Source organism: Gobio gobio (genome assembly GCF_949357685.1).
Source record: "Gobio gobio genome assembly, chromosome: 19".
NCBI classification, from domain to species: domain Eukaryota; kingdom Metazoa; phylum Chordata; class Actinopteri; order Cypriniformes; family Gobionidae; genus Gobio; species Gobio gobio.
The window spans coordinates 35,922,866-35,947,586 of NC_137112.1; the positions used below are offsets into that span (position 1 = coordinate 35,922,866).

General features: G+C 37.8%; 1 protein-coding gene across 6 annotated transcripts; it reads left to right on the plus strand.

Moving 5' to 3' along the window:
* The first annotated feature begins 2,350 nt into the window (after nt 1-2,350).
* On the plus strand, nt 2,351-24,721 carry alpl (alkaline phosphatase, biomineralization associated). 6 transcript variants are annotated; one of them, XM_079843873.1, is made up of 12 exons: nt 2,351-2,473; nt 7,457-7,582; nt 8,349-8,468; nt 13,772-13,887; nt 14,658-14,832; nt 16,622-16,797; nt 17,849-17,989; nt 18,417-18,486; nt 18,566-18,700; nt 20,270-20,461; nt 20,565-20,684; nt 22,245-24,721. In XM_079843873.1, exons 2-12 carry the CDS (start codon nt 7,513-7,515, stop codon nt 22,505-22,507), a joined length of 1,578 nt encoding a protein of 525 aa, XP_079699999.1. In that variant the 5' UTR covers nt 2,351-2,473; nt 7,457-7,512; the 3' UTR covers nt 22,508-24,721. The 6 variants fall into 6 exon arrangements, with proteins under 6 accessions (XP_079699999.1, XP_079700003.1, XP_079700001.1 ...); XM_079843877.1 differs by having other exon boundaries at nt 20,565-20,688; nt 22,245-24,715; XM_079843875.1 differs by having other exon boundaries at nt 2,461-2,653.

Here is a 24,721-nt window from a genome sequence, read left to right on the forward strand (position 1 = left end):
CTTTGTTTACAAGTAGCACGCAGAACCGCGCCAACTCTGCCGTCATTATGTTAAGCCACCGACTCTATACACAATGTGATTGGCCAGACCAGAGTTTGTTTTTTCCAGCTTGCAAGCTAACTGAGAGTTGCTAGACTACCCTGGCTGCAAATTAGATTTGCTGCCACTAGGTTGCCTCTAGATTTCTAGGCTAATATGTGACGCAAATTAATGCAAATATTGTTTGCAAATAGTCCCAAAATGATTATTTCCCAACTAGAATTACACCTAGAATTTCGTTCACTGTTCTGTTTATTTATGCTTTATAAAAAATAAAAATAAAAAAGGTCCCCCCAAAGTTCAAGACATGGTTAAGGCCTTGGCTGAACCAAAAGACGAGAGACGCATGCGAATCAATAGGTCCGTCTAGCGCGTTCACAAATAATAAAAACAAACAAACAATGGAAAGTAGCACAGTCGAATGGGGAAAAAACGCGTTCTGTGTGAACTCTAATGCAGATAAATGCTTTATTCAAGACCTCTGACGTCTTCAGCATCAATTGGAAGATTTGTTCACGTAAATGATTCATTCACTAAGTAGGCCTTGGCCTACCACTTAGAGGCCCCTTTTATGAAGAGATTATCAAGAAAAATACAGCTTTCATGCCTGCATATTTCATCCTGAGCGATTACAGTCTTAGCTATTATTGGTAACTAATTTTACGCAAAACCTTTCAGAAATGACCTCATCCTTCACGTGTAAACGATGTCAATCTTTAAGTAGGCTAGGCTATTTAGCGCTAAAACTGCTCTGTTAAAGTTATTAGGAGGTTTATGTGGATTATTGGGAGTCTTTTCACAGCTGGAAATCGCAGGGGAGCAAATGCCCACAGGTCAATGGCCGATTACCAATCGTTAGAGTTTCATTGAGCGAGATAGTTCTGATGGGCAATCAAGCACATTGTTGCGTTCTTAGTGACATCTTGTGGTTAGTCTGGTCAGAATGTCGATGAAGAACTAGAAAGTCAAGGGTAGAAAGTTTAGAGCCATGAGATAGCCTAATGTTTGGTAAACACACGCCTCATACACATCATGAGCACACTGAAGTCCTTAAGTGTTTTTAATTATTATTATTATTTGAAGGAGTCTCTAGCGATCTTGTTGTTAGTAAGTATACAGACTTGCGACTTTTTGCCTTAGGGAAACACTTATAATGAAATCTAGAACATGAGACACATGAGGATAGGCTATGTTGCAATTTGTTGTTATTTTATAGGTGTAAATCTTTTTTTATTTTGTTTTTAAGTTTAGTTTAATTGTGTGTGTGTGTGTGTGTGTGTGTGTGTGTGTGTGTGTGTGTGTGGGGGGGGGGTGGTTCTATTTTTTATTTTATTTTCTAACTTGCTTTGATAAAAACTGAATTGCCAAAGACTTCTGCAACGTTTAACTGTGTTGTGGATTTGATACATAGGCTACTTGACCTTTTTATATAAACACGTATTGCCTATATATAGGCTACTAAACCGTAATGATGTATATCCCCAATTTTTTGTCTGGTTTATGTTTAATGTTAAATGTAATTGTAGCGTATGTTTTTATGGAAAGTTGAATGAAAATAAATAATCATTTTCGATATATTAAAATAGTTTAATTTCAAGTAGGCTATAGCCTAGCCTATAGTATATAGGCTAGCCTATGTATACCTAGGCTATACTATGAACCGTATTGACGTATCCCCAATCGTTTGTTTGGTTTATATTTGATGATAAAGGTCATTGTAGCCTTTGTTTTTATGAAAGTAACGACAACTGCAAGGTTTAAGGGTGGACGGATGCATATCACTTTTATTATCTAGGCCTATCTTTAAATTGAAACCTATTAATTAATTTGCACTGCTTATTCTTTACTTGGCCAAGTTATGTATTTTAACCTGAATTTAAATTGTTCACTTTAAATGTAGGCCTATAACATTTTACACAAATGAGTGACATTACTGCAATCTGGCATGAATTCTGCTTTGACATTTTTTTTTTTTTTTTTTTTAAGCAAGTAAAGACATGCAGGAATAAAATGGGGGAAATATAAGATAGGTACGAGGTAAAAAAAAATAAATAAAACTGTAAATCTAACGTAGGCTACTACATGATGTTCTTCAACTCAAACGGCTCCTATCAACAGGAGGAGCTCGCGATTCAGATAGCGCTATTTATTAATAGTGGACTCTATGAGCCGGGGGTCTCTCTCTCTCTCTCTCTCTCTCTCTCTCTCTCTCTCTCTCTCTCTCTCTCTCTCTCTCTCTCTCTCTCTCTCTCTCTCTCTCTCTCTCTCTCTCTCTCTCTCTCTCCCTCTCCCTCTCTCTCTCTCTCTCTCTCTCTCCTGGGCTGGCGCTTTGTGTAGCGTTATAAAAGCTCGATTAGAGACCAGTAGGCTACGTGAACGTGAGTCCTCTGTGTTACTGGAACCGCAGAGGTGCACGGATACACACATCACAGGGGTGAGTAGGATCACTTTTAGAGCTGGTTATCTGCTGAATGACCCTGTTCATACACCGCCTCATGTGACTGGAGTTGTAATGGCAACGCTGGGAAGAGTTGGAGAGTTGTGCTGGTATTCATTCAAACCAATTCAACAAGTTGCTCATGTTGCGTTGTGAATTATCTCAGTTTGTATAACGGTGAGTCGCTCTTCCAACTTTAATGCAATTAAGCAATTCGGGAATCCCAGACTCTCTCCAGCGATGTTGGGAATGTTGATGTGTTTTCTGTTCTTTAAAGCGGTGATCTCGTTTTGGCAGCCAATGGCTACATTGTATGTGATCTGAAAAGATGAGAGGATGTAATTGAAAAGAGAAACGCTTTTCTGTGCATCACACGATACACTGGTACACTGAGTGGCAGGGATCCAGGGAAAACGATTCTAACTGTAAAGACTTAGATTATTTGTAGACTGACAAAGCAGGCCAAAATATATGGGTTAATGACAAATAAATGGTTGGTTGCATGCATCAATCAGGTAATAATTATACTTTTCTTGCACAAAATACTTTCCTTTTAAGATACAAATATTTGCTACAAATCTCATGTCTGGAATATGAAGACGTTTTTAGGCTTTCTCCATCTGGCATGAAAACGTGCATTTTTTTAAAAAAAAAAGTTGAAAATATGTGACATTAAAAAAAAATCTTTAATGACCTTGACACCGTCCTGAAGGTCTGAAGGGGTCCTCTCTGTTTTATGGTGTCCTTGTCACATGGCTGAATAATGGCTTCCTGCATGTTGGTTACATCACATTGACTTAGATTTGGTGGGAATAAGTTTTTTTTTCTTGTAGCCTATTAATAAATAAATAAATAGTATGCAAAAAATAATAATTCAGACATTGAACAAATGTTAATCACAGAGGAGGTTTTTTTCAAGTAATTGTCTATATGAATTGCATTTATGAATAAAGTATAGTCATGTTGGTCAGTCTAGAGAAAAAAAAAACACTGCAAAAGAGGTTACATAGGGAGAGATGCATATGCCTTTTAATATTTTTGAATTTCCACATACACCAAGTATATTTCACTTAAAGTATGTATTGTATATTGGATTTGAAATGGTTAATTATTATTAATGTATTCATTTATTTAATTTTAGGGCACAATCTCACTTTTCTGTACAGTTTTGCCCCAGTAATACATTGCATTTTTCCTGGCTGCTCTGAATGAATGGACTTTCTATTGCAATTTGGAACCAATCCCAAGTGGATCAAACAAAATCATCTAAAAATCAAATATGATCATGCTTGATGAAAACCCTGAAAAACGGGGATTTAAGTTCAAGTAGGATCTTATTTGGATTTTTTAAGGATTCCAACCAGGCTTCCTGGATTGATTGGTTCTAAATGATGATCAAATTTCCATTAGCATTCCTTTAGAATGTTTGGATGAGGTATCAAACTGTTGAGACAGGTCTAGCCTTGTGTCTTTCTCTACTTTATCATATTTGTGATTGTAGGAAATGATAAGACACTTTCTTGTTTTATCTTGTTTAAATCACATCAACATAATTAGAAGAAATATAGAAAGATCATAAAGAGAAAACGATGCGATGCAAGGACTGGAATAAAAGGTTTTGTTTTACAACTTCCTAAGTGCTTCCCAGACATAATATGAGTTTGTGAGTTTTTTATTGATTATGTGCCCAACTGATTTGTATGCAATGATACTAGATGTAACAATAGCTCGAATAGAAAGCCCAGTGCAGCCTCCGTTTATAAACTTGAGAACATCTTGTTTAAATGTTCTGCTCTTCCTTAAAAGGGTTTGTTGTTCAGAGAGACTCATCAGCATAATTAGATTAATTTGGTTTCATCTTGTGTTTACCAAGTGTCGTGTTTACCAAGACATACAGCCTAATAAAATTCTCATGTCTGTGCTTGTTCTGTGATTGAATGGCCTCTAGGATGTTGGTAGGTGTTAAATGTAAATCCTGTAATATGATGTGATCTAATGTTCCTGTTTATTAGAGCGAATTTCGGTTTAGCCTTTAGGGTTTTACTGGCATTTAAAAAACATGACCGGTTCTGACAACATAAATGATTTATCGTGGGAAAACAGGATGCCACTCTAGAGTAGACATGAAATTGCTTGTCCTAGGGTGAATTCAGGGTGATTGGGACCCTTTTTGCCATTGAGATGACTTGGAAAAAGTGTCCCAATCACCCTGAATTCACTCTACAGAAGGTACTGATATACTTTATTCGCTAATGTTCCTTTCAAAATAATGTAAAGTCTCTTTTTGTAAGATGAAGGTATGAAGGAAGATTGTCTCCATCAGTAATCACACTAATCCTGATCCTCCTGAGCACATACTTGCAGCTCTAATTCGGGCCAGTGTGTCGAAAGGATAGGTGGTTTTCTATGTTTCTGTTTTGGATGCGTTTTCTTCCAAGAGAAGGACCTCTCTACATTAAGATACCATGAATCGAGAAGGAGTTTCTGTTTTGTTGACGACTTTATTCTCCGGTTTGCTGTTCCTTTGTGTTTTGGCACTGCTGTGTTTCTTCACCTGCAGAATAGCTTCAAGGGTACTGCCAGTTGGAGCCCCACAGCGTTTTTGACAGAGCTTGTGAATGAGCCTCAAGTCATGGTAAAAGTGTCTCTGTAACAGAACTAGTGTGTGTGTGTGTGTGTTGGGGGGGGGGGGGGGTTGCTTAGAGGTTCACTGGAATTGCTCTTGGCCTCCTCTTGTTTTGTTGGGTTGTGAACTTTTATAATCAAATACCAAAGGGTTTGTAACAATATTGGGGAGATTTAAACAAACCAGTTAACGCCACATTCCTTAATTATCAAGAAAGAAAGAAATCCATGCACATTGTTTTTTACCTTGTACTGTATTTAAAAAAAATACCTGCACTAGTTACAGCTGTAATTAATACATTTCTCGAGTTATAACTTTATTTACACTGTTGACCATTCCCTTACACCTTAAAGGAACACTCCACTGTTTTTGAAAATAGGCTAATTTTCCAACTCTCCTAGAGTTAAACAGTTGAGTTTTACCGTTTTCGAATCCATTCAGCCGATCTCCGGGTCTGGCGGTAGCACTTTTAGCATAGCTTAGCATAGATCATTGAATCTGATTAGACCGTTAGCATCTCAGGGAGTGTTCTGGGGACTATTTTCAGGCGCAATGATATTATGCAGCATTTTCCCAGCACGCTCCCTGTGCAAGCATGTTGCGTAATATCATTGCTACGCTGCACCCATGGTACGGCAGCAAAGTTCCTTGATTATTACGCAGGAATGAGAGTATATAGTTCCTAGCCATATCGGTCTAGAAAATCGCAACTTTTCATTTTCCGTCGGCCTTAGTACACGATGTAACTACAGAAGAGTCAAGTTTTAAAAAAGAAATATATCAAAAGTCTTTGGTCATTTGAGCGAGATGCTAACGGTCTAATCAGATTCAATGATCTATGCTAAGCAAAGCTAAAATGCTACCGCCAGACCCAGAGATCGGCTGAATGGATTAGAAAACAGTAAAACTCAACTGTTTAAAGTGTTAAAGAATTTAAAGTGTTCCTTTAAATAGATAGTTGACCCAAAAATGAAAATTCTGTCATAATTTTCTCACCCTCATGTTGTTTTAAACTTGTATGAATTTCTTTGTTCTGTTGAATGCCAAAGAAAATATTTAAGAATGATGGTAACCAAACGGTTTCTGGTCCCGATTTACTTCCATGGTATTTTTTTTTTCGTTCTATGGAAGTCAATGGGGACCAGCAACTGTTTTGACACCAACATTCTTCAAAATATCATCCTTAGTTTTCAGCAGAAGAATGAAATTCATACATGTTTGGAACAATTTCAGGGGGAGTAAATGATGACAGAATTTACATTTTTGGGTGAACTATCTTAACCCACCCTTAAATTTAACCTTCACTTAACTTAACCATACCTGGAAACCTGTCACCTTACCTATATGCCACCTCAATAGCAGCAAAAGTGTTTTGCAATACGACATAATAAGTACATGGTATACCTAACAACTTAATAACATGGTTTACCTAACAACATATTTTATGTAAGTATAGTAGTTAAAGACACCTAATATAAAGTTTTACCAAAGCGGTTATGTAAACTAAGAACCCTATAGATGCATTTCAATGCTTTGCGTGACTAGCACAATGTGTTACCTCCTCAGTTTTACAAATGTAAAGACAAAGTGGTCAAAGCTCCGGCATGGGTTTGATTGAACATATGGCTTTGATGCTGATTGATGGTTTCTGCACAATGACTAAAGATCCCATTAAAAGGTTGTGAAGTAAGCTGAAGAATCGTGTGTCCGTAATAGAAATCTTGCGGTCCTGTGCCTTGGAACAGAGGTGTCCAGTTAATCAGCTTTGTCATGCCTATTAAAGCACTGTGTGCAATGGCAGTCAATCCCATTAAAGTGACCTTGACTAAAGAGTAAAAGACAGAGAGGTTTAATACTAATGCATTTAATACTAAAGCCATATCACGTTTTCAGGTGTGAACTTTTAGGTAGCTACTCAAATTAATGTTCAAATATTCCACTAAATGATTGTTTGTATCAGATTTTGTGACATACATCCCCAGCTGAAACAGTCTATCCTCTTGTTTGTTGTTTTGCACATTATGATAAGATTATGATGGAAAAAACAAGTCTTGGGATGGTACATAGTTGTTTTCTGTGCCTAAAGATGAAGTGTGTCATTTCTGCGCCACTGTAGTGGCACCAAACGTAACGGCAAAAATAATGATTGTTTTCAAATCAAGGAGGTCTATAATAGCTGGAGAAAGATAGCCCTGCCCCAAACTCACACCATTGGTTGTGCCAATATTATTACGCTAGACCACTCAAACAAATATATGCAGGTGCCACATTGACACAGAGTTCAAATCAGCATATGAATGGCTTACTTATAGTTATCTCCGAACTGACATTGACATGAACTTTTTTCACTGCAGATCTTAGAGGCTTCTGACATCCTTGGAACGTGAGTTACTCTGCAAACGGTGACAAAATGAAGGTCGCTGCACTCTTTATCATCGGTTGCCTGGTTTGGGAAGGTTTGGCAAAGCCTGAGTTTCCAGGTCAGTTAAGATACTTTTTGTTTATTTGCCTTTGTTAGATAGGGCAGTGACATTTTTCTCTGCAATGATAAGCATCTGGCTCTTTAAAAATGAACAAGAGACTAATGCACCTTATAGAAGTGGTGCTAAATAATGTTCCTGAAGATCTACCTTCCAGAAAAGTGTACCTTCAACCTAAATTAAATACACCTGAACCAGCTAGTCTAGATCTTCTGGACAAACATTTGTGTTGGAGCAGGTTTAAAACGAAACTCTATGGGAAAGTAGCTCTCTTGGAACAGAAATGAGCTCCCCTGCCTTATAGTTTGCTTGTAGTGTCTTTGATAGAGTCATAGTGTCAGATGAATGCTTCATAAACGGTGTAACACCATCTCAGAACACTGAAGGTTTAATAGTCTTCTTTTCGACCTTGCTCCAAGCATGGATGTAGAATAAAACTCATTTCAAATGTATGTTAATTTCTATAAAAAGATTGGACACTCGGGTCAGATGGTCCCAGATATGTTCATTTACATGATTGTGGGTTTAAGAAGCTTATGTGGACAGAAGAAGATATGCATACAATAGAAATGCAGCTGCTGTTCTTGTCCAGCATTTGTTAAATTTAGCTCAGTTTAGTTTAGAGAGATATAGCATACTCATCATCTCTAAATTGAGTCTTCCATCTAAGGCCATTATCATTATCTTGTTTTGCAGGAGCATCTTTGCTGGTTGTGTGTTATAATTTGTGGGCAAACGTGTAAACATGTTTTCTTACGGCTTGTAGAACAAGAGAAGGACCCTGATTTCTGGAAGGGCTGGGCTCAGCGCTCACTAAAAGCTGCTTTGACCCTTCAAGAGCTCAACAAGAACGTTGCCAAGAACGTCATCCTTTTTCTTGGTGATGGTAAGTCACGCCATCCGTGTATCCCTGTGGATCTTTACCATGAGATATCTGTCTGGTTATAGTATGGACAGTAAGTTGAAATCAATCGTAATTTCTGTTCATTCAAACAATATCAATCCTCTTTGCTTTTTCCCCCCAACCAAGCCTTGAAAACTGTTTGTGCAATACAATATCTAACAAGGCAGGAACTCTTTCCCCACCAGCGTTTAAAAAAAAAGTAATTGCCAGTGTTTTTGGTCATTTTCACAAAAATTTCATGGCCAACAGATTCTGAACATGGAATATATCGAAAGAAAGAACAGACCCTCTAATTTGAAACAAAAAACTATTTTGTTCTAGCTTCATGCATTCTTTTTTATTCAACACTTGAATATGGGTAAGTTTCATAAAAAAGAAACATTTTGAGAAAAAGCTGAGAAAAATCAAGTTTTTGTCAAAAACTACATCTGGATCGGATTCAGAATGATGATCCAAACATAGATGGAGTAAATTGACTCCATCAACGCCCCTAATACTTGCACAGTCCTGTAGCTCATCGTGGGTTGACATTTCATTCAGTAACATTTAGGGATGCACCGAATCCAGATTTTTGGGGTTCGGCCGAATACCGAATCCACTGGTTAAAATTCGTCCGAAACCGAATACTGAATCCTTCTCCCATCCTCAGTCCATTATCACAGTAAACACATTAACGAAGTAAACAACGTCCACAGCAGTGTAGGGATGCTATTGACCATTTAACCGTTACCGAAAGTAAAAACTTTGACAGATTAATACTACCAGTTAAATGGTTTAAATGTTTTGAACGCTTTTTTGTTTGTTTGTTTTTTGATGCGTGGTTAAGAAAAATATGCTGTATAGCGTTATTTGTTCTCTCACGGAGCACGTCGACATGTGCAACCACAAACCAGATATATCTCGCAAAATGAAGCAATGGAAAAGCTTACTGTGTGGCACCATTTTGACAGAAAAATACAGCAGTAGTACAAGCTCCTGACTGGTGGAAAGCAAATGAACGGCGCTTCCCGAGGCTGGCCACTCTAGCGAGGCGTTATCTCTGTATTCCCGGGACATCAGGTCCATCTGAAGCCTTGTTTAAGGCTTTTAATAGTGTGGTTTTGGTCAAGTTTAAACATTGTTGCGTATGTTCTTCTCGCTGCTGTTTCCTGATAGTTTATAGAAAAATTACCCCGGGTCGTCCTCTGTCGTTTAAAAGAAGAACACAACGGAGAGCGCAGGAGGCACGCTCTGTCAGCCGAGGCTCGCGCGCTGCGGAGACAGAAGGATTGAGGTTGTTTTCTGCCGCGGGTTTAACTGTCAACAGGCTGTGCTCCAGACTAACCCACATCACTTAGACATGTTACTTAAAAAACAAACAAAAAACATACAAGGTGTGGATTGAGGGAGCCTAGGCCTTCTATTTTTATTTGAAAAAAAAAAACGATTCCGGTTCTTCAAAGCTTACGGATTCAGTGTATTTTCGTTTTGTCATCCTAATTTGGTAATTATTTAAGTGAAAAATATTTAGTGTAGGCCTATGTATTTTATTCTTTTTATTTATAGTTTATCTGATCTATATGCGGCTGTTTGCACGGTAAAATAAAATACATTTTGGCTGCTGTCTGTAGATTCCTTCATGCACAACTCGTATTCTCTCGGATGTTTCATACGCAAATGTTTTAACAGCAGCTGTTGTTTAGGGTCCTTGGCATCACGAGACAAATCGGCATTGCAAATTGAACATGTAGCTCGACTTGAATCGCCTTCTTTTGACTTAAAGTAGCATACTGCCACGTTTTCTGTTCATGAGTTCCATTTTCACTTTCAACGGCGGCTTCATTACGTTCGACCAGCGGGGCGTGCATAGTGCAAGCCTAGGGTTCGGGTTCGGTGGAAAAAAATTCTGAGGTTCGGCAGAAACTGAACCCCGTCAAAAAGCCCAATATTCGGCCGAACCCGAATCCTGGATTCGGTGCATCCCTAGTAACATAAGGCAGTTTTGATTTATATGCTGTTTAATGTTGATGATTACGTTATTTTACACATGCATATTATTACAAATAAGATCGCTTGTTTCTGCTTCTCCTTCGCATGTGCTTTGATCAGGAGATTCAGTTCTCTTTCAAAAGATGTGTAATAGCACACCCTAGCATATAACATTTTCTCACAAATAACGGAAAATTCTGTGTTTGGCGGGGAAACATGGGAGTTAACATGGGCAGTGATGGGTAAGCAAATGAACCGAAGTCAACCCTGTGGATCTTTACCATGAGATATTTGCCTGGTTATAGTATGGACAGTAAGTTGAAATCAATTGTAATTTCTGTTCATTCAAACAATATCAATCCACTTTGCTTTTGTTTGTTTTTTCAACCAAGCCTTTAAAAAAAAAAAAAAAAAGAAATTGTGAAATACGGGGTCTAGCATAAATAGTTAAATATTTTTAAAAGCACCGTATGACCCTGCTTCAAAATTAAGCATTAACATGGGTAGTTAAGCAAATTAACCAATGTCAACGTCAGGGTGAACGTCGGAACATCATGCTTCTTCTGGCCAAACCCGAAAGCACAATGGTTATCAAAGTGAGCTTGAACATCAAAAGGAAGGAAGGAAGTTTGATTATTCTGGCAGAAATCATCCAATTTTATAGGAAGAATTTGGTTTATTTTGCACCACACCCCTGTGAAAAAAATGCTGATATAAAACACCAGTTTACCAAAACCAAAAAAATATATATTTTGAAGCCTCAGTTCAACCACTGTTATGTAGATTTATTTCAGTGTTCACTGTCCACCACAACAAAAAACACATGCCAGCTACAAAAAGGAGGATTTCACTTACAGGATTTTCTAAAAGCCACTGCTGAAATAGAGATACAAGAAGATTTGGATCAGTTGACCTTTTGGTTCATGCATTAAGATTATTAAAATGACAATGTGTCTTATGATGTTCTTGGAGGTCAGCCAACCAAATTCAGAAAAGAAGTTTATATATTTCAGAGTCATGATAATTTGATGTTAAGTAACCCCTCTGACAGATTCAGTGAGTTTATTTAAGAATTTACTGACTTGCATGGTAACTGAAATGTATGATACATTAAAAAGATCGGCACACTGTGTGCATTTCATTCACTCATACAGAACAGATTAAAAGAGCCATTTGTTCATAAATTGGTCTACACTGGTAGCATTGTTATGTACCCGCAAGGACAACTCAGTATAAAAAGTTTCTTGCCAAATCAAATTGAATTTGTTCTGCAAACACGGATAAAATATGACTTAATTTGCCAGTTGACTGTGAAAATGCTGGCAAGATTGATCTTGGGGTTTTAAGAGCCAATATTGTTCAAATGAAGATGTTTTAATTGGAAATTGATTACTTAACCCTATGAGGTTATAGAATGCTTTTCAAGTTATAGTTTTATTGAAGATTGGAATATTTTTGATTTATTTATTATTACAAGGTAAATTGTAATAATAATCTTGACCAGGAACAAGAATGCAAAATGCAAGCCAACGTCTCAAACAGACAGACTAAAAAACAGGGCTATTTTCACAAGGAAACTAACACGATGACATGGAAACAAAAGTCTGAAACATGGAGTGGGGGAGGTCGCCAGGGCAGAGCAGGCTGTGCAGGTTGCCACGCCTGAGTCTTCAGGCAAAATGTACGCCATGTCAGAGTCCTCTGAGTTTGTATAGTTGGCAATATGGGCCATGGCTATATTGTGTGTGTGTGTGTGTGTGTGTGTGTGTGTGTGTGTGTGTGTGTGTGTGTGTGTGGACAGCACACACATCGGCCCCAGCCCCTGACCAGGGTCCAGTATCGGCCCCAGCCCCTGACCAGGGTCCAGTGATGGCTCCAGCCCCTGACCAGGGTCCAGTGATGGCTCCAGCCCCTGACCAGGGTCCAGTGATGGCTCCAGCCCCTGACCAGAGCCCAGTGATGGCTCCAACCCCTGACCAAGGTCCAGTGATGGCTCCAGCCCCTGACCAGAGTCCAGTGTTGGCTCCAGCCCCTGACCAGGGTCCAGTGATGGCTCCAGCCCCTGACCAGAGCCCAGTGATGGCTCCAACCCCTGACCAAGGTCCAGTGATGGCTCCAGCCCCTGACCAGAGCCCAGTGATGGCTCCAGCCCCTGACCAGGGTCCAGTGATGGCTCCAGCCCCTGACCAGAGCCCAGTGATGGCTGCAGCCCCTGACCAGAGTCCAGTGTTGGCTCCAGCCCCTGACCAGAGCCCAGTGATGGCTCCAGCCCCTGACCAGGGTCCAGTGATGGCTCCAGCCCCTGACCAGGGTCCAGTGATGGCTCCAGCCCCTGACTCCGCTCCAGAGCATGCATCACCCTGGCCGCCTGTCCAACCAACTACACCCTGGCCACCTGCTAAGCCAGCTCCTCTCTGGCCGCCTACCCAAGCCTGCTCCACCCTGGCTGCCTGCCAAGCCGGCTCCACCCTGAATGCCTGCTACACCCTTGCCGATTGCTCACCCTGCTCCGCCCTGGCCGCCTGCTCAGCCTGTTCCACCCTTGCCACCTGCCAAGCCTGCACCGCCCTTGCTTCTTGCGCCACCCTGGCCGCCTCTGCCCTGCCTCCATCCCCAGTCCTTCCTCCACTCCATGGACCTGGCCGTCCATCTCGCCCTCAGTTTCGCCTCCACTCCACCTCCACTTCTTGTTTTTGAGGGGGGTTATGTCATGATCCCAGCCTGTGTTCCCCTGTCTTGTGTGAGGACTTTTGTGTTATTTCCTGTCTTGTGCCATGTTTTGAAGTTCTTTGTAGTTTTTAATATTTGTCTCCCCAGGTGTGTCTTGCGTGTGTTCCCATGACAATTTACCACACCCCCTTGTTAGCTTATTAGCCTGTGTATATATTGCCCTTGTGTTTCTCTTGTGGTTTGTCAGTCGTTGTTTGCGGTTCATGCTCTCGTTCCGTGTTTCCTTGTTTCTCGTTTGGATTATTAAACCTTAACTGCATGTGGATCCTCTTGTCTGCCTGTTTCCTTGCCTGTCTGACTGTATGCCCACCCGTAACAGCTTGTGCTTTATATAAGCTATATTAAGTATAGCAGGTTATTAAGTGAAAAGTAGGGTTGCAAAGTTTACAGAAACTTTCCCGAATTTTTGGAAACTTTGCAGAAGTTTCTGGAAATCTACTGGAAATGTTCATCTTCTTTGCAACCTCTCTCAGGTACAGGCAGACCATGTTATTCATGATGGATGGTGCTTGAAGGGAAGCATATATTGTTTAAAAATATATTGTAAAAAAATGTCTTAATCATGTCAACATTTGTTGTTGGTATAGGTATGGGTGTACCTACGATCACAGCAGCACGGATTCTAAAGGGTCAAATGAGTGGACAGAGCGGTGAGGAAACACTACTGGAGATGGACAAATTCCCCTATGTTGCCCTCTCTAAGGTACATCCCTTGTGTTGTAATCCCATCATGCCATTCCTTTGTGTTCATAATCCATGCAGTTGCCCACCCCGGGTCACAGAGAACAGATTCAAATCATAGTTTGATTTCTCTGTCCGCCACAGTTCTGGGACAATGATTCTCACATAGTTAATTTTTTCACAGATGTTATAATTAAAAGTGAGGACGGTTAAAGATGGTCAATTAATATTTATCTCCAAGATTTATTAAGCTGTTTTTCTTTTTGGGTTCATTAATATTTTTCTCTTAGCCCAATAAAGCCTACTGTATTATACTGATTTTTATAAAGCAAACATAAGAATAACTTTGATATTGTTAGTGATAATTCAAGATGAACACATACTGGACTGAAGCAATTTAGGTTTACTTGATTTTTTTAGAAAAATCTGTGCGTATCAAATATAATATATCAGGCTTTCGAGGAACATTTATTTGTACATCTCTCAATCATCTTTATTAGATTGAACATTTTTAAAAAAAAAACTTCAATAAACTATTCGATTAAAAAAAAATATTCTTAGTATTATTTCATGTCATGATTTAAATTCTTATGCTGATAATACAATTTTTATGATTTTATTTTTACATAAAATAAACAAAATGCAAATGGTTTTAGACTATTGGACTAATCAATATAGATGCTTATAATCATGCTTAATAATGCTGAATAAACAGTTATATAACTACACTAAGTGCTCTTGTAAAATAATCCCTGCAGCTATTAAAATTGTACATGTCTTTTTTCCCCCCAGACATATAACACCAATGCTCAGGTACCAGACAGTGCAGGCACTGCCACGGCATTTCTGTGTGGGGTCAAAGCCAATGAGGGTACGGTTGGAGTGAGCGCAGCAGCTGTAAGATCCCAGTGCAACACCACTCAGGGGAATGAGGTCACCTCCATTCTTAAATGGGCCAAAGAAGCAGGTGAGATGCTCGGTCTCATACAGCAGCTATAATGCCTCTCTGTCCCGTCTTCTATTGTAATTAGAATATAGATGGGATATTTGTTTCTGGGCTCATTTTTTTTTCTTGCGATCCATTAACTTATTTTTGCATGAGAGAAACAAAGGTGACACTGGAACAAAAAACCAGGTTGAGCCGATAAAGGATTGAGGAAAGTAGAAAAACACGTCCTTATCTAAAGTAAAGGAATAAATGAGAAGAGTGACAGTTTGACTGATGAGCGCAGCACGCAGGCAGCTTTCTCATATTTTATTCTCATGTTGAAAATAAAAACAAATGAAGCGTTTTATAAGATGGAAGTCCTCTGCTGAAGGTAGAGGTGAATGTAGCCAAGTGGAATTTGCACAACATGACCAGAATAAACATTTTAAAATCCAGCTGAGAGGTTGAAAAGGCGGACGGTCTAATCAGTGTCAAACTGATAACCTGACCTGATCTGAGTACACAGGGAATGGCTCTCTCACTTGGGTGCTTATGTTCTGAGAATGCATTAAAATAGTGTACCATACAACTGCTTGACCGCAGCCAGACAACAAGACTTAAAATCAAGCTGTTTCCTTGTCCAGTACAACATTTTGTACCTATTTTGCCCCTAATATGGTTTTTCGAATATTCCCTTTCATGCTGTTCATGAATTTAAACATTCTGCAAAGTTGTAAAGTCGAAAGTGCACAATAGATCAAGTTATTGTCTTCCAAAAAAAAAAAAGAATCGACTCTGTACTGCCTAAGCAAGTCGTCAGTAATTTGAATCTGCCTTACTGTTTTACGTCCATAGATAAGACATTTGCATAAGTGAAGTTATTAAACGTAATTTCGGGAGGAGTATCTAATCTAATCTAATCTTCCAATTAATACCAAGGTATAAAACCAGCAGCTTACCTCTTCCCATTGTTAGTTCTTGCAGCATCCCTTTTTTTGTACAATCTTGGGGGGCAATCAGAGCTCGGGTATAATATCCTCTCCGAGCCCCTCTATAGCAGACAGCAAGCCAGATCTGTTTACCACTTTCACTAAGATTATATGGGCACACAAACTCGTGAATGCCCACTTATGTTGTACGTTGTCCGCTCACGAACAAGTTGGCCTGCCCTTCAATGCGTGATTTAAAAAAAACTCACTCTTGAAAGATGTTTTATATTGTGTACGTTTCTGCATCTGCTCACATCATCCTTGCGATGGAGGTTCGGGTTGAATAACTATAGTTCTTCCAATGTGTCATCACCGGACTCGGATTTATATGGTAAAATCAATGTCATCGTTACTGTCTTTACAGTGTGTACAATTACTTTGCTTTAGGAAGCCTCCGGAGCTGAATTCAGTCATGGTAATGGGCATTTACTTCTGAAATACGTGCTTTACGCGGTAGACCAATCACAACAGACTGGGCCATCTGGCCAATCAGAGCAGAGTAGCTCGCGGAAAGGAGGGACTTAGAGATTCTGATTCATCCATCGAGTCGTTTGAGAATAATTGAAAAATGTGGTGATGTGCAGTGTATATTATGAGAAAATGAAAGTGTTTTTTTTTTTTTTTACCTTTCATGCATGCATGCAAACCTGTTGTAGGAGACCTCCGAAAATTTTTTTGGAACCTTTTAAAAGAGCATAATAGGGGCACTTTAAATATTTGTTATTTAATCACTATTTAGACAAGGAAAAATATGTAATCAGCTAGAATATATAGTAATAAACATGGGCATGTCCCTATAGGAACAATTAACAGTTGCAACTACCTGTATTTTCCCCCAGGCAAATCAGTGGGAATCGTCACAACAACACGAGTGAACCATGCCACTCCGAGTGCCTCATATGCCCATTGTGTAGATCGGGACTGGTATTCAGATGGGGACATGCCAGCTGAAGCACTGCAGAGTGGATGCAAAGACATTGCCAGACAACTCTTTGAAAATATCCCTGACATTAATGTGAGTTTTCTCATGATTTTTCCCCCAGTTTTATAAATTGGTTTTATAGTGTTGTGTTGTTGGGTCAGTCAATATCTGGTTCTGTTAATATTGTGTTTCTTTGCCTAGTTTTATACCACCATGGTATATTTTAATACATTAGGATATAGTGAGGTATAAAATTCTGAGACAACTAGTTCTGTTTAGCATTTTTTCTTAAATATTTAATATACAATTATTATTATTAGTAGTAATCATAATAACAATAACAATAAATATTTAAATTAATAATGTATTAAAAACAAATAAATAATAAAAAGTATTAAAATATAATATAATATATTGAAATAATACTTATTATTAAGCATGTATTATATAATCCAATAATAATAATACATATTTAAAATATTAACTTTAAAATTATAATTGTTAATAATATAATTGTAATTAATAATATAATAATAACAATATGATACAATTATTTGTAGTTCATATTTTAAATATTTTAATAAAAAATATATTTGTTATTATTATTGATAATTATTCTACTACTACTACTACTACCACTTATAATAATATTAAATAAATTATATAATTTTATTAACATGATTTCATATTATTATTATTATTAATATATTAATACTACTACTACAACTAATAATAATTATTATTGTAACTATTATTATTAATAGTATTATATTGTAAAATTAATATTATATCAATTATTAATTAATTTTAGTAAAATTATTATTATTATTATTATTAATACTAATAATAATAATAATAATAACCATTATTATTAATATTATTGTTAATAATATTAGTAATAAATATAAACAAATATTTAAGCTACTAATTATATTAAATATTAAATAATTACAAATAATTTTAGCAGCATAGCTATAAATAGTGCAGAATCTTAAGTATTTCTACTTACAAACTTCATCATGTTTGATTTTTTCGGTTTCTTTCGGACATTCGGACATTTTGGTTTAAATTGTATTTTCTGTTAGACCGCACTGTGTACAATAAATGTGATGTTTCTCTTTTGTTCTTCATTATGGATGAGTAGGTGATTATGGGGGGTGGGCGGAGAAGTATGTACCCCAAAAACACACCAGATGTGGAATACCCAGGAGACAAGAAACTCAACGGTACACGCAAAGATGGCAGGAACCTTGTGGGGGAGTGGATTGACAGAGTGAAGGCTAAGGTGAAAGACGAAACAAGGGAAAAGCAGGGCACTTCATTCCATCTTTTCATTTACAATGCCATGTTCAATTCAGTTCAGGAAAAAAATGCTTCCACATTATGCCTCTGCTGACAAATCTCTTTTTCATTTTCTCTCTGTGTTTGCCCTACTCTGGCAGTGTATTTGTGCTCTTTTGATGATGCCCTCTTTATTGACTTCCCTGAATCTGATCTGATGCTCTCGGGGCCTCTAAAGCAGGCTTTACAGCTGTGCAGTTAATAACAAATGAAGACTATTTGTACTTGTTGTGAAACTGTATTACAGAGATTTGGTTGCAAGATATTGAATCATAGTGCTGTTATACATTCTATAAAGCTTCTAAATATAAGAGGGTACGGCCATTTCTCTAATCTATCTGTTGTTTCTCTCTTAACCTTTGTATAATCAGAGAGGTTACTATGTTTGGAACAAGAAGGATCTCCTTTCCCTGAATCCAAATAATGTGGATTATCTGCTGGGTGAGTTTTATAAACATTCTGGTTATTTGATCTTCTTGAGACAATGCTTTACTGAATTCCTGTTCTATTTGCGCTGCAGGTCTGTTTGAGCCGGCCGACCTAGCTTATGAGCTTGAGAGAAACAAAGAAACTGACCCTTCCCTCACTGAGATGGTAGACATGGCCATTAAGATCCTCAAGAAAAATGAACGCGGGTTCTACTTGCTGGTGGAAGGTAAACATATAGTGTACATCACTGTTCATTAAACAGCAGATGTGCAATGGGAGGTCATTTCAACATCTACTTAAATTAGTATCAATTATTTGGCTTTTTTTTTAGTTCTAGGGACTAATATATACATTATATTAGTGCTACATATATATACACTGATCAGGCATAACTTTATGACCGAAATGGGGAAGCGTAAGGTTTTGAGCAAGTTAGCCAAATTGTGATGGCTAGACAACTGGGTCAGAGCATCTCCAAAACTGCAGCTCTTGTGGGGTGTTACCGGTCTGCAGTGGCCAGTATCTATCAAAAGTGGTCCAAGGAAGAAACAGTGGTGAACCGGCGGCAGGGTCATGGGTGGCCAAGCCTCATTGATGCACTTGTGGAGCGAAGGCTGGCCCGTGTGGTCTGATCAAACAAACAAGCTACTGTAGCTCATTTTGGTCAATAAGTTAATGCTGGTTCTGATAGAAAGGTGTCAGAATACACAGTGCATCGCAGTTTGTTCCGTATCGGGCTGCATAGCCGCAGACCAGTCAGGGTGCCCATGCTGACCCCTGTCCACCAGCGAAAGCGCCAACAGTGGGCACGTGAGCATCAGAACTGGACCATAGAGCAATGGAAGAAGGTGGCCTGGTCTGATGAATCACGTTTTCTTTTACATCACGTGGATGATCGGGTGCGTGTGTGTGTTGCTTACCTGGGGAACACATGGCACCAGGATGAACTATGGGAAGAAGGCAAGCCGGCGGAGGCAGGTATGCTTTGGGCAATGTTCTGCTGGGAAACTTGGGTCCTGCCTTCCAAGTAGATGTTATTTAACACATATCACCTACCTAATCGTTGTTGCAGACCATGTACACCCTTTCATGGACACAGTATTCCCTGGAGGCTGTGGCCTCTTTCAGCAGGATAATGCGCCCTGCCACAAAGCAAAAATGGTTCAGGAATGGTTTGAGAAGCACAACAATGAGTTTGAGGTGTTGACTTGGCCTCCAAATATCCCAGATCTCAATCCAATCATCATTTATTCTGTGGGATGTGCTGAACAAACAAGTCCGATCCATGGAGGCCCCACCTCGCAACTTACAGGACTTAAAGGATCTGCTGCTAACATCTTGGTGCCAGATACCTAAGCACACCTTCAGGGGTCTAGTGGAGTCCATGCCTCGATGGGTCAGGGCTGTTTTGGCAGCAAAAGGGGGACCTACACAAAATGTTATGCCTGATTTGTGTAAATATTATTTGTATATATATGTGTGTGTTTTAAATTAAATATTTAATTTTATTTCCAGTTTAACCAGTTTAAAATGTATTTAATGAATGAAAATAATTTATAGAAAAATAAAAACACTACAATATTTAAATATTTGGATGGTGACTTTGAATAAATTCATTTGAAGCAATAAAATTCATTTGATGATTGCCTCAGTTTGCCCGTAGCAATACAATGTGACAAAAATGTCAAAATAAACCACTTATTAATTAAATTAAAATGAATTAAATTCATTCAAAGATATGTACAGAATTAATGTATGTCTATATAAGACCTCTGACCGGGCTGTCCTCTGACAGGTGGGCGCATTGACCACGGACACCATGAGGGCAAAGCGAAGCAGGCCTTACATGAGGCTGTGGAAATGGATCGGGCCATTACTCGAGCTGGTCTCCTCACCAGTGTTTATGACACACTAACCGTCGTCACGGCTGATCACTCTCATGTCTTCAGCTTTGGAGGCTACACACCACGGGGAAACTCAATCTTTGGTAGGTAATGAAGGCTCAAGGCATATTGGGAGCACTTTAATTACCGAGTGATTTCTTGGTGGTTTATGGCCCTGACTCAAAGCTTTAAATGTCCTTTCCGCAGGTTTGGCCCCCACCTTGAGTGATATTGACCAGAAGCCCTTCACATCCATTTTGTATGGAAATGGCCCAGGGTTCAAGTTGGTCAACGGTTCTAGAGAAAATGTCTCAACTGTGGAATACGGTAAGTAATTACAGGCCTTATGCTTCGTGGTTCTGCCCAGGGACCTACTTTTGGGTGACTTGGAATGCTGTGATTTTACTTTTAATTGTTCCTGTTTGGCTGTTTCTTGCTTTTCTATGGCATGTATACTCTGGAGGGTGTACAATGAGGGTGGGTACACAGTTCTTGATGGATTGGAATGATGTAAATTCTTGTACACTACCATTTAAAAGTGTGGGGTCAGTAAGATTTAAAAAGAAATTAATATTTTTCATTAGCAAAGATGCATTAAACTGATCAAAAGTATCATACACCCGGCGCAATGCGACGCCAGGCGCGACACAAGTGTTTTTTGGCTAGCTTCAGGCCGACGCCGTTATCATTTTCACATCCAGTGCCACGTTTAAATAGCACATGCACTCGCGCCCATCAGGATCGGCAGTGTTCTCTGAAGCAGCGTCGACTCTGAATGTCAAACTCAGCGGTAGTTGAATGATGATAAAGTGCATCTCTCCCGGTTTCCACCACCCATATTTCTTACTCTTTCTCTATATGTTTGACAAGCCATAGAATTATGGCTATTGTTCTGACTTGTTCTCTCTCTTCTCTCATTTTCTTCCCCATCACTCTCTCCCTGTTTGTCTCATTACTATTCCACAGCATAGGTTTGACTCTTTCAATTTCTTTTTTCACTGATAGAACACAATCCAAAAACAATGAAGTAAAATGCATTGTCATCCCTGCTGCTGACATTCTTCTGGGGATGTCAAAAGAAAATACCAAAAAAACAAAAAACAAATTAACTAACATTTTTTGTAGACAAGAAAAAGAGAACTCCCTGCTCTTATTTGTTATTTATTACTGTTTATTACTGTTTACTTGAATTATTTCAGTTTTACTTGCAGGCTACATACCAATGTTTTAATTTGTTAATATTCATATTAATATTAATTGTAATTTAATTTAAACATAATTCATTTATATATCTTAATTACTGAGACATACATTTTAATTTGTTAATATTTATATGCATATTTAACTAAAGTAATGTTTTATTAAATATAACACTTTATTTCTCTTAATTATTGAGAAATGCTTTCAGGCTACATGCTATTTTAAAGTGTTGATATATTAATATTAAACTAAACTTAATATTAATTGGAGTTCATTTTTTATAAAGTTATGATTATTCAATAATTTCTCTTAATTATTGAGAATTTATTTTAATTTTAATTGGTTAATATTCATATTCTCTTAACAGTATGCATGAAAGCATTTCTCTGAAGTGAAGAGAAATAAATGAATAATTTATACAAATTAATACATTTAGATTAAATCAATAGTTAATCAAAAATGAATATGAATAAATCAAAATTAAAGCCAATAGTATGTAGCCTAATTGTTTTTTTTGTTAATATTCATATTAATCTTTAACTAAAGTGCTGTTTTAGTTAATATTAAATTAATATTAATTGTAATTAAATTTTAATATTCCGATTAAAATATCAAGATTAATATGAACAAATTGCAATAAAAATGTCATTTTGATATCATGACAACTCTTCTTTCTTCTGCCCTCAGAGCAAAACAACTATCAGGCTCAGTCTGCCGTTCCCTTACGCATGGAGACTCATGGCGGTGAAGACGTGGCCATCTTCTCCAAAGGCCCCATGGCTCATCTTCTTCATGGAGTCCAGGAGCAGCATTACATTCCCCATGTCATGGCCTACGCCGCTTGCATCGGCCAAAACAAAGACCACTGCCCTACAAACAGCTCCTCTTCTCTCAGCCAAATCTCCCCAATGCTGGCCGTTCTTCTTTCAGTTGCATGGCTTCTGTGCTGACCCCTCTTCTGTGGATCATCTCTTATCCTACCGTGATTTGATCAGGAACTGATTCTCTCCAGTGGAGTTTACGATTTGTTTTTAATAGTATGTGATTCATTTTTAAATCATTTATCAACTTCAGGACCAATTTGTGGGCATTATGAAGAGGCCAATTTGAAGAAATTCTGTTGCAATGATGGGAACAAAATGTAAAATGTGTGTTTTTTTTTTACTTGTCATTTAAGCGATGTCACACAAGTAAGATTGCTGGTCTACTGAATATCATAACTGCTGCAAATGTGAGTGTGATATTGCTGCTAAAGAACATAACAATGAATAATTGTGATAAAATCTGGCTAGCAAAAATACTTCCGAAGGACGGCAAAAAAATATCATGCTTTCTGTCGCAAGGCAGCATGCAGTTTGACAGTCCGTCTGTGGAACGAATGCAAAATTGAGGATGGGTACTAATTGTTGTTTAACAAGCTCACATTACAACAAAGAATCCTATAAATATTGTCATAGTTTCCATAAAAATATGAAGCAGCGCCACTGATTTCAACATTGATGATAAGAAATCTGTAAGAATAAGAATGATTTCTGAAGGATCCTTTGCCATCACAGGAATACATAGCATTTGAAAATATATTAAAATTAAAACAATATCTCAAATTTGAAATATAATATTTCAAAATAATACTTTTTTTTTGTTTTGTACAGAACTCCTAAAGGGACATGGTGGTAAAACAAAAAATATGGAATGGGAGAAAAAAATATTTCAATGTTTTTGCCTTCTCTCGCATTTTACTCCCATTACTTTGTTGTCCCTTTAGGGGATTTTACTGTAATTTGGATCAAATAAATACAGTCTTGTTGATCATAAGACTTTCAAAAGCATAAAACAAATCGTACAGACCTTAACTTTTGAACAGCATAGTGTATGTCAGCAGATGATGTTTTAATGAGATTTTGCTCTTTTGGGAAGTTTATAAGATGTACAGAATAATAAAAACAGTGAATTTCAGAAGATGTGTGCTTTGGGTAGTGAGTTTGACAGTTGTGTAGTGTTAGCTTGGCATTTTTAGTAACCTTATATGTGACCCTGGACCACAAAACCAGTCATACGGGACAATTTTTTGAAATCGAGATGTATACATCACCTGAAAAATGAATAAAGTTTTCCATTGATGTATGGTTTGTTAGGATAGGACAATATTTGGCCGAGATACAACTATTTGACAATCTGGAATCTGAGGGTGTAAAAAAGTCGTAAAAATCGCTTTTAAAGTTGTCCGAATTAAGTCCTTAGCAACGCATATTACTAATAATAATACATTTTTTATATATTTACGGTAGGAAGTTTACAAAATATCTTCATGGAACATGATCTTTACTTAAATATCCTAATGATTTTTGGCATAGAAGAAAAAAACAATAATTTTGACCCATACAATGTATTGTTGGCTATTGCCACAAATATACCCGTGCGACTTGTTGACTGGTTTTGTGGTCCCGGGTCACATATTGGCTGCGCAAAAAGTGTCAGCAATTGATTAGAATTATAACAATAAGAAATCGCGTCTGTGCTTATTAAAGAACGATTCTGCAATCATTAGGCCTAATGCAAAAATTACTCCACTTATAAGGATTCTTTCATTCAGCATTTTGCTATTTTTTTCCCCTACATTTGAAATCAAATATAATCTACCTCACTGGCATGTGATGCCCTACCTGCATTACATTCCCCTGTGAAGACCAGTTTAAACAAGTCAATCATTTTGGAGCAATTACTGTTTTCTTGTTTTGAGTCATGTTTTTAACATTTTATGGAGAGCAATCCCTTGTATGGAAAACAAAAATGTACATTACATTCATTATTGATCTGAAACAGAGCTGTATCTGTAACCTGTTTGATCATCAGACCAAATGTGGTGTTTAAAAAAAAATACTGTTCATGTTCTCACATTTTATTGAATGCACAATCTGAATGGTGCAATTGTTGTTTGTTTGTTTGTTTATAGCATTCTGTGAGTCTCTCTATGAATGTTGGCAGTTCATGAATAATGGCAAACATAAAGTAAAAGACAGAGAGTTTATTTTCCTTGGCTATTCACTTGGACCCAAATTCAAATATGCTGTTAGAGCAGACATTGCAAAAGTCATTAAAAAATATTACAAATGCCTGGAGATGCAAGAAAGATTTCACAATAAAGGAAAAACGGGGAGAAACAT

What these genes read in the sequence shown, in the direction of transcription:
- alpl (XM_079843873.1), top strand. Translation starts at nt 7,513, where the DNA reads ATGAAGGTCGCTGCACTCTTTATCATCGGTTGCCTGGTTTGGGAAGGT. An exon ending in ACGGGGAAACTCAATCTTTG is followed by an intron (nt 20,462 to 20,564) that starts GTAGGTAATGAA and finishes TCCTTTCCGCAG; the next exon opens with GTTTGGCCCCCACCTTGAGT. An exon ending in TGTCTCAACTGTGGAATACG is followed by an intron (nt 20,685 to 22,244) that starts GTAAGTAATTAC and finishes TTCTGCCCTCAG; the next exon opens with AGCAAAACAACTATCAGGCT.